Source organism: Pseudorca crassidens, chromosome 18 (assembly GCF_039906515.1).
Source record: "Pseudorca crassidens isolate mPseCra1 chromosome 18, mPseCra1.hap1, whole genome shotgun sequence".
Classification (NCBI taxonomy): domain Eukaryota; kingdom Metazoa; phylum Chordata; class Mammalia; order Artiodactyla; family Delphinidae; genus Pseudorca; species Pseudorca crassidens.
This window is the reverse complement of record NC_090313.1, coordinates 958,869-973,968: the sequence shown is the minus strand read 5'-3', so window position 1 is coordinate 973,968 and position 15,100 is coordinate 958,869. Positions and strand designations below refer to the sequence as shown.

General features: G+C 43.3%; 1 protein-coding gene across 1 annotated transcript; it reads right to left on the bottom strand.

Annotated features, from left to right (window-relative positions):
• Positions 1-5,623: 5,623 nt before the first annotated feature.
• On the bottom strand, positions 5,624-14,635 carry CHAMP1 (chromosome alignment maintaining phosphoprotein 1). Its single transcript, XM_067713913.1, has 3 exons — positions 14,479-14,635; positions 11,668-11,787; positions 5,624-9,158 (listed from the first exon to the last, which is right to left on the bottom strand). Exon 3 carries the CDS (start codon positions 9,118-9,120, stop codon positions 6,640-6,642), a length of 2,481 nt encoding a protein of 826 aa, XP_067570014.1. The 5' UTR covers positions 9,121-9,158; positions 11,668-11,787; positions 14,479-14,635; the 3' UTR covers positions 5,624-6,639.
• Between the last annotated feature and the right edge of the window lie 465 nt (positions 14,636-15,100).

Genomic DNA, 15,100 nt, shown 5'->3' with positions numbered 1-15,100 from the left:
GATTTACATCCTGAAATCATTCCTCTAATTTGAATTTACAGCAGCTTAACTTCAATAACACAAAAACTCTGCTCCTTTACAGCTCTATCCCCAGCCCTTTAGGCTATTGATGTCACAAGATTACATCTTTATACATTGTGTGCCCCAAACATTAATAATTCTTTTAAATGCACTAGTCTCCTAAATTATGCAGGAAACAAAATTTGGAGTTACAAAGTTACAGTAATATACATTAATACTAGTTATACACTAATACTTTTTTCTTTAAATGTATTAGTCTCTTAAATTATGCAGAAAACAAAAAGTACAGTTACAAACCAATGTCATAAAAATACTAGCTTCATAATTGCCCTATTTGACCTTTACTAAGATTTTTATTTCTCTACACGGCTTCAAGGTGCCGTCTAGTGTCCTTTCATTTCACCTGCAACACTCCCTGAGCATTTCTTGCAGGGCAGGTGTAGTGGCCACAAACTCCCTCAGATTTTGTTTAACTGGGAATGTCTTAATTTCTCCTTCACGTTTGAAGGACAGTTCTGCTGAATACAGGATTCTTGGTTGACAGTAGTTTTCTTTTAGCACAGAGAATATATCAACCCAGTGTCTTCTGGCCTTCAAAACTTCTGATAATAAATCTTCAGATAATCTTATTGAGGATCCCTTGCAGGTGATGAATCTCTCCTCTTTTACTGCTTCCAAGATTTGCTCTTTATCTTTGAAAGTTTGATTATAATGTCTCAGTGTGGTTCTCTTTGAGTTCATCTTACTTGGAGTTTGTTGAGCTTCTTGGAGGTTTATGGCCATGTATTTCATCAAATTTGGGGAGTTTTCAGCCATTATCTCTTCAGATATTCTTGCTGCCCTTTCTCTCTTCCCCCTCAATGCTTGTGTTGGTCAACTTGATCATGTCCCACAAGTCCCTTAGGCTCTGCTCACTTCTCTTCGATCATTTTTCATTCTGTTCCTCAGCCTCAATAACTTCCATTGATCTGTCTTCAATTCACTGATTCCTTCTTCCTCCTGCTCTAGTCTGCCTTGAATCCCTCTAGTGAAATTTTATTTCAGTTGTACTTTTCAGCTCCATAATTTCTTTTTGGTACCTTTTTAGGTTTTCTATCTCTTTATGGATATTCACATTTTGTTCACACACCAGTTTCTTGACTTTCTCCCCATCTTCCTTAGTTCTTTGAGCATCTTTAAGACTGTGGTTTTAAAGTCTTTGTCTAGTATGTCTGCCATTACATCTTTTTTAGGTACAGTCTGTTGAGTTTTTTCCCTTTGAACAGGCCATACTTTCCTTTTTCTTTGTATGCCTTGTGATTTTGTTGTTGTTGTTGAACACTGGCCATTTGAATATAATAATGTGTAACTCTGGAAATCAGATTCTTCCCCTTCCCCAGGGTTTGCCATGTTTATTATTTATGTACTTATTTGTTTTACTGTTGTAGACTGTCTCTGTGCCAAGGATCAGCCTGAAGTGCAAATAATGTCTTTTTTTATGTCTCTTCTGAGCCTTCCCTTGGGCAGGTGCAGTCACTTTCTAATTTTCCCTGTATGTGCAGTAGTATTTAATGTCTGGCTCCCAAAAGGAGAAAAGCAAAAAATGAAGTGTGTCAGGGGCAGGGGGTGGGGGTGGGGGTTGGGGAGGGTGCTGGCCCTTTAAATCACCTGAAAGCCACTTCAGCTAGAGGTGGAAGTATTTACAGAAGGAATGGCTGCCTGCCTCTTTGTCTGCACCTCTGTGAGCAAAAGCAGCAACTAGAAATCAAAGCACAGATGCTCGGTATTTGCAAGACAGGGACCTTCTTACCCACACTAGCTCCTGCAAGTTGTGTGCAAGATGCTTGCATGGCTGTGGGTAGGGAACAAGTAGCTGCTACTCTGTGAAAAGCCAAAATTGACCAAAGTTAACCACAATTTACTGTCCAGTTCTTCCCCTGGAAGTTGCAAGCCTTCAACAGACTCCAGAGTTCCAAAATAGTTATGTCAGATGAATTCTGCCAGTACAGTTGCTGTCTAGGTGGGGAGACAGATTCCTTGGGCTTCCTACTCCACCATCTTCCCAGAATCCTTTCTGCCAGATTGCTTTGGATTTACATGTTTCCTAGGTTGAGGCAATTTTAGAGGCTTCCTACTGGCCTTTCCAACAATAATAGCCCTCACCTCACAGGTCAGGGAACCAATGTGGGGATACCGCCAGTTCCTGAGTATGTCTACTGTTAATTATGCATCCTAGGACTGGAGAAATGACCACAGGATGGTTTGAGGATACTGGACCCACTGTGAGATGAACCTGAGCTGAAACTCCATTGATTATCTGACCTCCATAAGCCCCTACTCTGACTGGAGGGCCACAGTTATGCTTGGTGTCTCCTGGAATCAGTGTCAGTTCAGAACCAGTGTCCAGGCATTCCTGAAGGGTCTGATTAGTTCCTTTTGCCCAGTGCAGCCACCCTGGTAAATGGCCATCTGTACCTTTGGGGAAGGCTGGGAAAAAGGTTAACAGTATACATTTTTGGCAGTGTACTGGGATCCTTGCTCAAGGGGACCCAGCCTCCCCTTCATTCAAGGTCTGTAAACTGGCTCAAGTCTGGGAAATGACTGAGGGGCCATGACTGTTTTTATGATTCAAGTTGGAATTTTGTTCACTTGACCTAGAACTCTTCCATTTATACAAATCTAGTATGAATTTAGTAGGCTTCCCATCCACTTCATCTAATCCTCCGTGTGGCCCATGGCAAACATTTACAAGAGATCAGTGGGTGTTAGAAGCAAAGTTAATTGAAAGTATGCTCAATCCAACTAAGCTGGTAGTTGATCAGGATCAAAGGGGTTGAAATGTCATATTTTATTCCAACAGCATTTTCAGTTTTAGGGTTGAATGTAGCATCCAGTGTGGGGTATTTGTAATAACAAATAGCATTCCCGTGTTGCGTTAACACTAAATTAGGTCCAAATCAGTCCTATAGGGTTTTTTTTTTCCTCAATTCATAAAATGAAAAAAGTAGTCTTGCAAAGGTAGACTTGGAAGGTGGAGAGAACCGTGCCAGGCTTAGTAAGGGTAGGACTTTAATAGGAAGGACTGACCAAGTATTATGAGGTGGGGTGAGAAGGTTATTGAGTAAGGTGTGGTTTGCCAATGGAAGGCCTTAAGTAACTGTACCTTAAGGGGTAATTTTGTATAAAGAATGCAACATACAATCAGTATTGTGGAGACCTTATTTTGGTGTGTAAAGGGTGGGCTGGGGTTGATACTGGAGGCCCCAGGCTATGGAGCAGTCTACTGCACCAACGATGAGGGCCTAGACCAGTGAGGCGGTAGCAACAGACATGTTGCCAAAGAAACCCAACCTGGCTTGCTATAGGCTAAGCAGAGGAATCAAAACCCCAATTTTCAAGCCCAGGTGTGGAAGGCAGAATGACCCCCAAAGTACAAGATTGCCAGAATCTGTGAGTGTGGTAGTCTTTATGTCAGAGATTTAAGGTTGCTAATTAGCTGACTTTAAAATACAGATCATCCTAGATTGTCTAGGGGCCCAATGTAATAACATGGTCTTTAAGTGTATGAGGGAAAGAGTCAGAGAAACATGTGATAACAGAAGCAGGGTCAGAGATGCCATGTGCTAGCTCACAGATGCAGGAAGGGAATCATGCGGAGAGTGCAGGTGGCCTCTAGAAGCTGGAGAAGTGAAGGGGATGAATTCCCTTTAGAGCCTCCAGGAAAGAACGCAGCCCTGCTCTCACCTTGACTTCAGCCCAGTGAACTTCGTAACTTTAACAGATCTGCATTGTTTCAAGCCACAAAATTTCATGCAATGTATAGCAGCAATAGGAAGTGAATGATCAAAATTACATGTGAACAGAAAGAGCTAGATTGAGAAAGGAGACAATTTCTGTGTTTTTTTTTTAATCTAAGGGTGTAATTCATCTTAAAGAGGCACCCTTCATCTTGTGATGCTTGCAGATCAGATCTGATTAAGCATCAGTCTGTCTTCATCCAAGACAAAGCTATGGAATCTACACCATTAAAAACAAAAGCAGCATCTGCCACACAGACCATTACAATTCACGAACTCAGAGTCAAATTAATGAAAACGACATTGGCTCCCTAGAACATAATGGCATCAAGGCCATGAATGTTGTGTAAAAATGGTACGGTAATTTTTATTCCCTTTCATGTTATGTAAAATCACTGGGGAGTCATTAGAAAGTTGTAATTTCATAGGTAAATAAGAAAATGAAAAGATAGAGTGGGTCATATTGATTAGTGAGGGATGCTATTGTATAGAAGGCAAAGTTACCAACGATTAAAAAGAACGTAAACAGGTTCTAAAGTAAGGGTACAGCTAACTAACCCTTGACCTTAGAGGTAAAAGGAGAAAAAAGTGGGAAGCCACAACTGAGGTGAGCCGAGAACATCGTGCTTTGGTCTAAAATTAAGGCCTTAATGCCCAGACTACACATGCATCACCGCTGCTTACCCTAGCGTTAATATCCTCTCTTATAAAAATATTATTAAAAAACCACCATGAGATGCCAAGTCGTAGGATCTAGTTAGCGCCCCCTTGAGCAAAGGTATAGGAAGGACTCTGTGAGAAGTCTGCACCGGAAAGTGTGAAGTCCTAAGAATCTGTTGCATGTTGTTACATATGCTCAAGCATGGTTGATCTGACTGCAGGCTTCAAAAGGGGTTCTGGGCACTGGAGGCCCGTTGTTCTACCCATCATTTTAATCAAGTCAGTATACAAGACGGATATGGCCAGGATATCTTACCTCTCCTACTTGCTGGCATCATGCCTAGAAGCAAACTCCAGAACTGGAAGCTTGTTGTCAAGGGGCCCAGTATAAACCAACAATCCCATCAACCAGTACCTTGCCTGCCAGACTGTGCTCTCCAAACAAGTGACAGGTCTGAAGCTTGTAAGGTCTTCCCAGCATTATCTAAACATTGTCTTCCCAATTGGCATATGCATTTGGATGCCATGAATAAAGCGCTCCTTGTTCAAGGTGTCTGGGAACACCTTGATAAAAGCCAGTATCTCAACCCCGGCCATGTATCAGAGTCCTTATGGCACTAAATGCTTCCCATTGTTTAAATGAAGCACTCAGGACTGACCACCACTGAGATTAAATGACCTTTAATGGGCTAATGTGGATTAATGAGAATTTTCATAGAGAGCCTAATGTAGCCAGGCCTCTGTATCCTTGGTTTCCACATTGGTGGATTCAACCAATCACAGATCAGAAATATTAGAAAAAAATTTCCAGAAAGTTCCAAAAGGCAAAACTTGAACTTGCCACTTGCTGGCGACTGTTTATATAGCATTTACATTGTATCAGGCGCTATGAGTAATCTGGAGATGATTTAAAGCATATGGGAGGACATGTGTAGGTTATATGCAATCTGCAGGGGGTCCTGGAACTGATTCCCTGTGGACACCAAGGGATGACTGTACAGTGTTTCCCTTAACCTACCTGACCACAGAACTCTGAGAAAACCGAGCTCAGAAAATGCTGCTCCAAGTATGAAAATTAGTATGCTAAAAACAAGTGGAAATAGGAAAGAATAACGGAATTTGGTATCATACAATGAAAGTTACACAAAAGAAAACACACATGAATATGTTGCTAACATGAAAGCCTTTGTTTTTAATTTGATTGATACACATTTGACAAAATATTTTAGAATAAAATAATCCATTAACAGGCACAAGGTATTTACAGTAACAACTGTGAAAAACATAAAACTGATGTACTCTTAAACAGTAATGTCTATTTATAAAATTTTTTGTTGTGAATCCGGAAGACTTTCATTTCTGCTCCTTACCCTGGTCTGAAGCCCTGACAGATGGTGCGGAAGGCCCAGGAGTAGGAGGTGCAACCCTGACACATTTGGCAAATAAGGATCATCTATTGGTTTGAGCTCACGGGGAAGTGAAGGGCCAGATCTTGGGGTAAGGTCCAGAATGGAAGACTCCAAAGGAAACAACTAAAGACAAGGCCTAAAATCACACTCATGTTTCTCAGTTTCCTACAGGAGAAGGCTGCAAACTATTTTTTAAACGGACTCAATTTCCCCTCTTTTAGCAGAAAATCAGCAACCCTGAGACTCCAATCTTCCATAATATAAAAGTTAATAAACACCTAGAAGGGGTTCAAGATTTATAAATAACTTTATATGACCAAATAGAAACTTTAAAATAATTTTTATGATGTGAAAATACTTGAGAACAAAATATCTCAAAATTTTCATGCCTAATTCTTAAACATTCTAACGAATAATTTCCAATGTCTGAAATTAGTTGCACAAAAAGATACACTTTAACTAGATGTTTTAAATTGAGTACAACTTGCTCTTGATTGTTAAATGGAATGCCTACCTCTTCATATTATTCAAATATACTGAAATTAATTTTACCCATCTGGAATATACAATATGAATTTACTGACTTACACGACAACCACATAAACAAAGATCAAGAAAAAAATAACCAAACGCTTATGCTTTGTAACACTACTGAGACACAGTACACCATACATGTCAACATCTACTGATCCAACTAGGCTATTTAACTATACTTTCAACAGTGGGTTCAATAAACAACTCTGTAGAGCATATATCCACACTGTATTTAAAAATCAAATTTGCTGCTCCTCCAGTGGAGGTTCCAGAGCTTCCATTAGCTTTTTATTTGCCTCTTCATTATGCCGGCTTTGACAATGAGTTAAATGTTTCTTAAAGCCTCTTGGAAAATTTGACTCAAAATTACAACGTGGACATTTAAGTAAACTTTGCCCATGAGCTGCTACATGATTTTTAAGGAGAGATTCCAAAAGGAAAGCCTTTCCACAAATTGTACATTTGTAGGGACTGTGGACATTATGCTTGTTAACCAAATGATGCAAAACAGCACCTTTTTTCATAGCACGACAGCAACAGATTTTGCAGTAATACTTTCCTTTTCCACGCTTCATGTATTTTGCAATCTCCTCTTCAGAGATAAAAGCCTCTTTTTCTTCAGTAAACTGCAGTACATTCTTGGACTGCTCTGGACTAGTCATGTCTATTTTGTTCTCTTTACTAAAATCAATCGATTCCACGTCAACCTGCTCTTGATCACTGCTCGATTCTTGGCCCTTACTATCTATCGCATCCAGATCTGCTTTTATATACTCACTGCTACTAAGCTCAGCATCCGAGTTCTCTTGGTTGTCTTTCTTGAGCTTCTTTGAGGAAGGAAATAAAGTGTCTTCTAAGAGTTTCTTAGGTGTAGCTAGTAGTTCTTCCTGAACCAAAACATCACACTTTTGATCGTCTATGGCATCTGCCTGTAGTTCATCACCAAGCTCAACTGCCTTCTGAGATTCTGAGAAGACAGCAGCTTTGGGAAGTTCGGGGAAAAGGGCATGTTTCCGGGGCTCTGGAAAAAGAGCACGTTTTCGTGGTTCAGGAGAAGCACGAGAGGCTGTTTTGGTAGGCTCAGAAAACAGGGCAGGTTTTCTAGGCTCAGTATCAATAGAGAGAACAGGCTTCCAGATATCAGAGGAAGCTTTAGGGGACTCAGATGGCCCAGAAGGACCTGGTTTCCGGGTCTCAGGGAAGACAGGTTTCTGAGGTTCAATAAAAAAGGAAGACTTCCAGAGATCAGGGGAACCACCACGGGAACTCTTCTGGGACTCAGAAAAATCAAGTGAAGCAGGAGAAGTTTTCCGCTGATCAGGGGAAAGCTTCCAAAGCTCTGGAGACCCTGAGGGTTTTCTGAGCTCTGGAGATCCCGCTGGACTACGGATCTCTGGGGACAGTGGTGGGCCTGGTTTGCGAAGCTCAGGAGACAAGGGAGGTCCTGATTTACGGAGCTCAGGAGACACTGGAGGAACTGTCTTCCAGTGTTCAGGTGACAAGGTGGGCGCTGTCTTTCGGAGTTCTGGTGGGCCAGACTTCCATGACTCAGGAGATGCGGGGGGAGATTTCCAGGAACCAGGTGAGACTGATGAAGACTTCCAGGACGCAGGGGACATGGATGGAGTTGGTTTCCAAGGTCCAGGTGATATAGAAGGAATTGGTTTCCAAGGTCCAGGAGACACAGATGGAGCAGGTTTAGCTGGCTTCCAAGGTCCTGATGATGCTGACGGACTGGACTTCCAAGACCTGGGAGACCCAGGTGGCCCTGGCTTCCAAGAACCTGGTGACACAGCTGGGGCTGGTCTCCGAGGCTCTGGGGACACAGCAGGGAATGGCTTCCAAGGTTCAGGAGACTCCGACGGGGACAGCTTCCTTGGCTCAGGGGAGACAGTCCGGACCGGCTTCCGAGACTCTGGAGACGCTGTTGGGGAAGGTCCCCAAGGTTCAGGGGAGGCAGCCAGAACTGGTGAGTCTGGAGATGAGGCTGAAGGTGGCCCCAATGTTTCTGGGAAATGAGAGTGTTTCTGGGGTTTGGGATTAGTAAGAGTTGCCTTCACTGGCTCAGGAGATACGGGAGCAAGTTTCTGTGGTTCTGGAGAAGGAACAGGGACTGGTTTCTGAGATTCAGAAACAAGAGGGACTGGTTTTGGAAGTTCAGGAGAAGAAACAGGGGCAGGTTTCGGAGGCTCGGGAGAAGGAAGAGAAGGTGTCTGTGGCTCAGCAGAAACAACAGGGCCAGGTTTCTGAGAGTCCAGGGAAGTAAGAGGAGTAGGTTTTGGTGATTCTGGAGACATAACTGGGCCAAATTTCTGTGTTTCTATGGAAAGGGCAGGTATAGGTTTCAGGAGTTCTGCTGAATTAGAGGCCATTTTCTGGTGTTCAGGAACAGAAGGGCTTTTCACAGGATCTGCTTCTTTGTTTAACTGATTTTTTGGTTTCTCATTCCATTTCTCTGGGGCTGAATGTTTGGATGTGATGTGATAGTATACGTTAGAGTACATCTTGCTGGTGAAAAAGCATTTATGGCAGTGAAATAGCTTTGCACTCTTCTGGTAAAATATCATTTTACCTAACCCACCAGCATCCATTTCATCACAAAATTCTGGATGGATGGTACCCATGTGGATTTGTACATTTTCATAATCCGTGCCTCTGAAATTGCAGTGGTCACACTCCAAACGTGCCGATGGCTTACGAAGTTCCTGGAATACTTCCATTTTTCTAACATACACGATTATATTCTTTAAAAACAGTGCTGCAATAAAGCAGAAATAAATGATTTTCAGAGAACGTTTTTGAATAAAATGCTGTTTCTAGTCCATTCTTACTTGCATAAGTCTAGAATGGCACGTGCATCTATTAGATAATATCTCTATAAAGATTTTGAAGAGATGGGAAAAATAATAATTAATTTTAAACTGAGTCCCAGGAACTCTGCTATTTTTACATACATCATCTCATTTAACACTCCTAACAACATGACTCAAATATTACTTTCATTTACAGATGAAGAAATTAATGTTCAAAGAAACGACTTACCCAGGTTACAGGACTATCAGGGACCCAAGCTTCACTCCAGAATTATCTATTGCATGTGCCTTACACTTTGACTCTAAAACCGCGAATCAACAAGCTGTCAGTACGCAAAGCTGAGTAAATATCAAAGCTAAAGCTAGGCTATTAAGGCAGAGCAAGAAACTTTAGGTCCATTTCAGAAAGCACTTGTTAAACTAATCTAACATGAAAAGACAGCTTTAAAAAAAAGTCAACATATCTTGTAATGTTTTATCCATCCTAATATACTTTATCCATTCATTTAATAAATTAATTATTTTGTGCCCCATGCTTTTCTAGGCGCTTGGGTTTAAAGGCGTGTCTTGCAATATGGTGCTTATATCAATTGGGGAGGTAAGAATGTGGAGGGCAGCACAGGAAGGCACTCAAGCAGAGATCCTGAATGATGCGATGGAGTGTGCCACAAACGGCAATTCAGATGGAGGACACACTTGAGGCAACTTGCTTGCCAGAAAACAAGACTTTTAAACTTTTAAGCTAGCCTTGTTAAGGTGGTAAAAGTAACAGAAGCTCACAGTTAAAAACATACTCATTCACGCAGTACAAGGTACTCACATAGTATCACTCCCCAGGGGTAGCCACTGTACTTATGTGTCACCGAAGAGAATGTCTATGTTTACACATTCTACACAAATGAGATATTAAGCATATTTTTCTGCAACGAGCGCTCATTTAAGGAAGAGAAGGTGTCTGTGGCTCAGGAGAAACAACAGGGCCAGACTCCAGGGAAGTGAGAGGTACATGTTTTGGTGATTCTGGAAACAACTGGGCCAGGTTTCTGTGTTTCTATAGTAAGGGCAGATACAGGTTTCAGGAGTTCTGTTGAATTAGAAGGCATTTTCTAGGATATTTTTACATACAGAGTAAGCACTGAATTTCCTTTGAATGTGAGAGTATTTCTGAAAGGGAAATTCCTAGAAATGGATTACCTGGTTCAAAGGCTATTTGCAATTGAAACTGACATTTTACCAAACTCTCAAAAAGTTGTTGTACTATTACACACCAACCAAGAATGTTGATGTGAAGACTAATTCCCCAGCTCCCTCAGCATCAGAGTATCATTAAACTTCGAATCCTTTCTACTTCTTAGGTGAAAACTGATATCTCACTAGTGTTTTAATGTAGTTTAATGACAAAGACTGAATATTTCCCCTTGTTTATTAGCCATGTGTATTTCTTTTTTTTTTTTTTTTGCGGTATGCGGGCCTCTCACTGCTGTGGCCTCTCCCGTTGCAGAGCACAGGCTCCGGACGCGCAGGCTCAGCGGCCATGGCTCGCGGGCCCAGCCGCTCCGCGGCATGTGGGATCTTCCCAGACCAGGGCACGAACCCATGTCCCCTGTGTCGGCAGGCGTACTCTCAACCACTGTGCCACCAGGGAAGCCCAGCCATGTGTATTTCTTTTTCTAGGATGTGCTTTGCCCATTTTTCCTAATTATTTGTAAATAGTCTTTGTATGTGAAAGAAGTCAGTCCTTTTATGGAAACTATCTTCTCACTTTATTATTTGTCTCGACTTTATGATTTTTTTTTTGCTACATACAATTGGTTTACATAAAAATTAAAAACTTAAAAGTGCTTCCCTTATGACTGTGTTTTAAGTTATGCCTTCCATTCCATTATTTTTTTTTAATCACTCAATATTTTCCCTATGACAATTTCATTCTTTTCTTACATTTGTATCTTTAATCCTCTGTGATCCAGCCTATATTTGACCCCAAATGGATAGTTCAGTCATCTCAACATTGATTACACATGTAACCAATGACATGTAATGTTCTATTTAGCAATTACTAAGTTTTGTGTATGATGCTATTCTGGGCTCTATTCTATTCCCCACCAGCTCCATCTGGTATGCTCTTCTTAGCATGGGTATCCAACAACTGCTAAAACAGATTCTGTAACTAACGTATTTAGCACACGTTCATGCATCATTATATATATGGGTGTGTATGCTTTTATAGTTTTCCCTCAAGAACTCCAAGCACTTTTCAAAAACATACTCATCATAAAATATTCTCTTAAACGTTAGAAAGAAATGTTAAAAGCACACAAAAATACATGCAAAGCAATGCTGGTACAATACCGTTATTAAATATTGTATATTTAATTTACAATATAAATCCAGGACAAGTACTTTTAGAATGGGGAAGAAATACAGACCAACATGCTTTTCCCCTAGTAGACTTACCAGCTGTCTTACTAGAAGTCTTAAAAGTGGTCTTCAAAGGGCAGGCAAGTCTACATGGCTTTTCGACTAAACCACAGAAGACAGTGTGTAGTACATGAAGGACAAGATGAGCAGTTGGACCTGAGAAACAAAAGGGAAGGGGAATCCAGATTACTTCTCTGTGAAAATTTGTGCCCTCTGTAACAGAATTCTGCCCATTTCCCTCACTACCCTGCCCCTTCCAATAGCAAGAGGGGTCCAATCCAAGGCCTGGACACTAACTTTAATGAAACGACACCAAAGACTACAGTAGATACTATCCACGACGCCATCCTTGTTGAATTTTATTTTAATGATCCTCTATGGAATTAATGCCTGACCCTCGCCCAACCAAACCCTTCTCAAACCCATCATCTAACTTCAGCTAACATGACAAGCACTCCGAAGACTCCTGCCGTGACTACAGGCTATTCTGTCAATTAAAACTTCTTATAGTTGAGGAAACTCAAACCCAGACGTTAATAACTTGCTCAAGGTTAGGCAGTCCGCGTCTGATGAAGGACCATAGCAGACCATGTTCTGCTATCTATCCAGGTTCTTCCTCAAATATCTTGACCAACCTAATACAGTGGAATTTAGTAAGATCCTGAAAAGCCAGTAAATGGGCCCAAATCAGACAGATGAAATTTATCAAACATTTAGAATCCAAATATCAATTACAAAACATAGGACTATAGTGAACTGCACTAGGCAGAGTATCCCAGTGGATCACTGTCTCCAGCTCTGGGCAGGAAGGACACTTTAAGATCTTGAGTCCAAGCAGTGGGAATATGCAAAAGAAAGCAAACAGAATGGTAGGAAGTCTTTAAAAACATGTCATTGGTGAGCACAGACACTTAACTTCAAAAGAGGAAGAATTATGGATAATACACAAGCTGTCCAAAAACAAGCGGAAGCCAGCAGGAAAAGAGATTTCAGCTCAACACAAAGTTTTACCAAGCACTCAATCATGGAGTAGAGTGAGCTGCGCTGTCAGGCAGGAGCCCTCCATAACTGGGAGCCAATGATTAGTACAGGACCAGAAGGGTCCTCAGAGGACTTAAGTCCAACCGCATCATTTTATAATTGAGAAAAGTGATGCTGAGGGAGAGAAGTGACTTGTTAAAGATCACAACAGTTAGGTCAAAGAAAGCAACAGAAGACCCTGATTTCCTCACTCTGGATCTCTGCTGTAACAATAATGATGTCTTCCCCATGGGGATGCTGCAGAATTGAGTTCAGAATTCAGCTGCTGGGTAGAGGCTAGAAACTGAGATTACTTCCAGCTTCCAGATTATAGCATTTTTTTCCCCTAAGTTTCAGAGTTCCTTAGCCTAATTATGAAAGTAACTCTACATTGTGCAGGTTAATAAAAATCTCTCAACCTACATTTCACCTCTGCAGACCACATATTGTGTCTAAAAAACATAAGTTTTAATCACGAGTGTTTTGCCAGTCCACCATCCTGTATTTTTCAGAGAAGTTCTACCATATGGTATCACACCTATTTCCATTTCCCATCCAGTTTCTTTCTTAACATCTAGCACCATTGGTCTTTTAAAACATTTTGATGCACAGCTCTCCCATGTAAACTCAATATGCAGAGCATGTCTATAGCTAATTTGCTCTATTAATATATATACAGTAGCACGGCTCTTCATCCTTGCTGATTTTTAAAAAATTATTAAACTTTAGAGACGTTTTAGGTTTAAAGAAAAACTGAACAGAAAGTTCTCTGCTCTCATATACCTCCTTTCCTCCCCTGCACATCCTTTGTCCTATTATTAACACCCTGTATTAGTGCGGTAGATTCGTTACAACCGATAAACAAATAACATGTTACTGTTAACTAAAGCAGAAACTCTATACCCGTTCAACAATACCCTCTTTGAGTCAAATCATACAACACTTGCTCTTTTGTGTCTGGCTTATTTCACTTAGCACGTCTAAACTGAATCATGTATCATAATTTTATTCTTTTTTAAGGATAAGCAGCATTCCAACTTTTTCCCGTTCACCTGCTGATGGTCATTTAGAGTCACCGCCTTTTGGCTTGCTTCGAAGAAGGCTGCTCTGAACACTGGTGTCCAAGTACCTGGGTCCCTGCTTTCAATTCTTTGGAGTTCACACCTAGGAGGGGAAGTGCTGGACCATGGGCAACTCCATGTTGACACTTTTGAGGAACCCCTGAACCATTTTTCCACAGCTGATGGCCGCTCCATTTTAATTCCCAGCCACCAGTGCAGGAGTGTTCCAATTTCTCCACTTCCGAACCAACACTCTGGGTGTGAAGCGGCATCTCGTTCTGGATTCCCTTTCCGTAACTCTGCCGGCTAAGAGCATCCTTTGATGTGCTGCCTGGCGATCTGCACATCTTCCCGGGAGAGACCCCCACGCAAGCCCTCTGCCCACTTTTACACAGCTTTTTGTTGCTGGGTTATCAGATGCACACCACATTTCTCCCACTCCGTGGGTTACCCCGCCGACTTCTGAACAGCACTGATGACAAAGCCCACGCAGCCGAGGGCGGCAGAGAAAACTGCCTCCAGGACCGGACCCTCGCGGGGCCGGGTCCCGCCTTCCCAGCGCGGTTTTAAACAAAACATTTCGTGCCTCCACGGGATGACGCAGGGCCTCCCACCCCTAGTGCCGGCAGCCCTACCCCGCCCGCGGCTCTGGGGGGAGGGGTCCTTCCGCCGGCGCCAGCGGCCGGGCCCCTCCTCGGCGGCCGCCCCAGGCTTCCTCGGGACTGCGGCCCAGACGACGCCCCTCCCTGCCCGCCCCGCTTCTCACCGGTGGGCCGCGGGCGGCGTCCAGGCGGGGAAGGACTGCGGGAGGCCGGGCTCGCGGTCCGAGGCGGCTCCGCGAGGCCCTGCGGCGCGGCGGCCTCCCGAATGGCGACGAGGCGCAGGCGCGAGCTCCGGGCGCGCGAACGTGTGCGCGGCCACAGAATGGGCCGGATGGGGCTGACGGGAAGCGAGTTTGGCGCCGCGCGCCCTCCCGCGAAGACCAATCAGATCGCTGGTCGCGGAGCGCCGCTTTGTGGAGAGAGCGCTGGTCTGTTGAGCGGCCCGCCCCGCCCCCGGAAGTGACGCGTGCTCCCACTCCGCCCCCCGGACGCGCCCGCCCCGGCTCCGCCCCAGAAGTTACAGCGAGCAGGCGGGCTTCAGGGACTGTCTCTGCTGCCGTGGACGGTGAGGGCTGGCAGGGTGGCCGTACCTGTCCTTCCCGCCGGGTCGCGGGTCCGAGCCGCGGCCTGGGACCACCCGGCCGCTCTGAGTTTGGGATTTGTTTCTGTCTTTGGCCGGGTTCTTTAAAGTTAACAGCTCCGTAGCGCTTAAGTGCCTCGCCGAGACAGTGCTGCGTAGGGAGGAAAACGGCTGGCCGCCAGGTTCCCTGTGAGAGCCAACGGCAT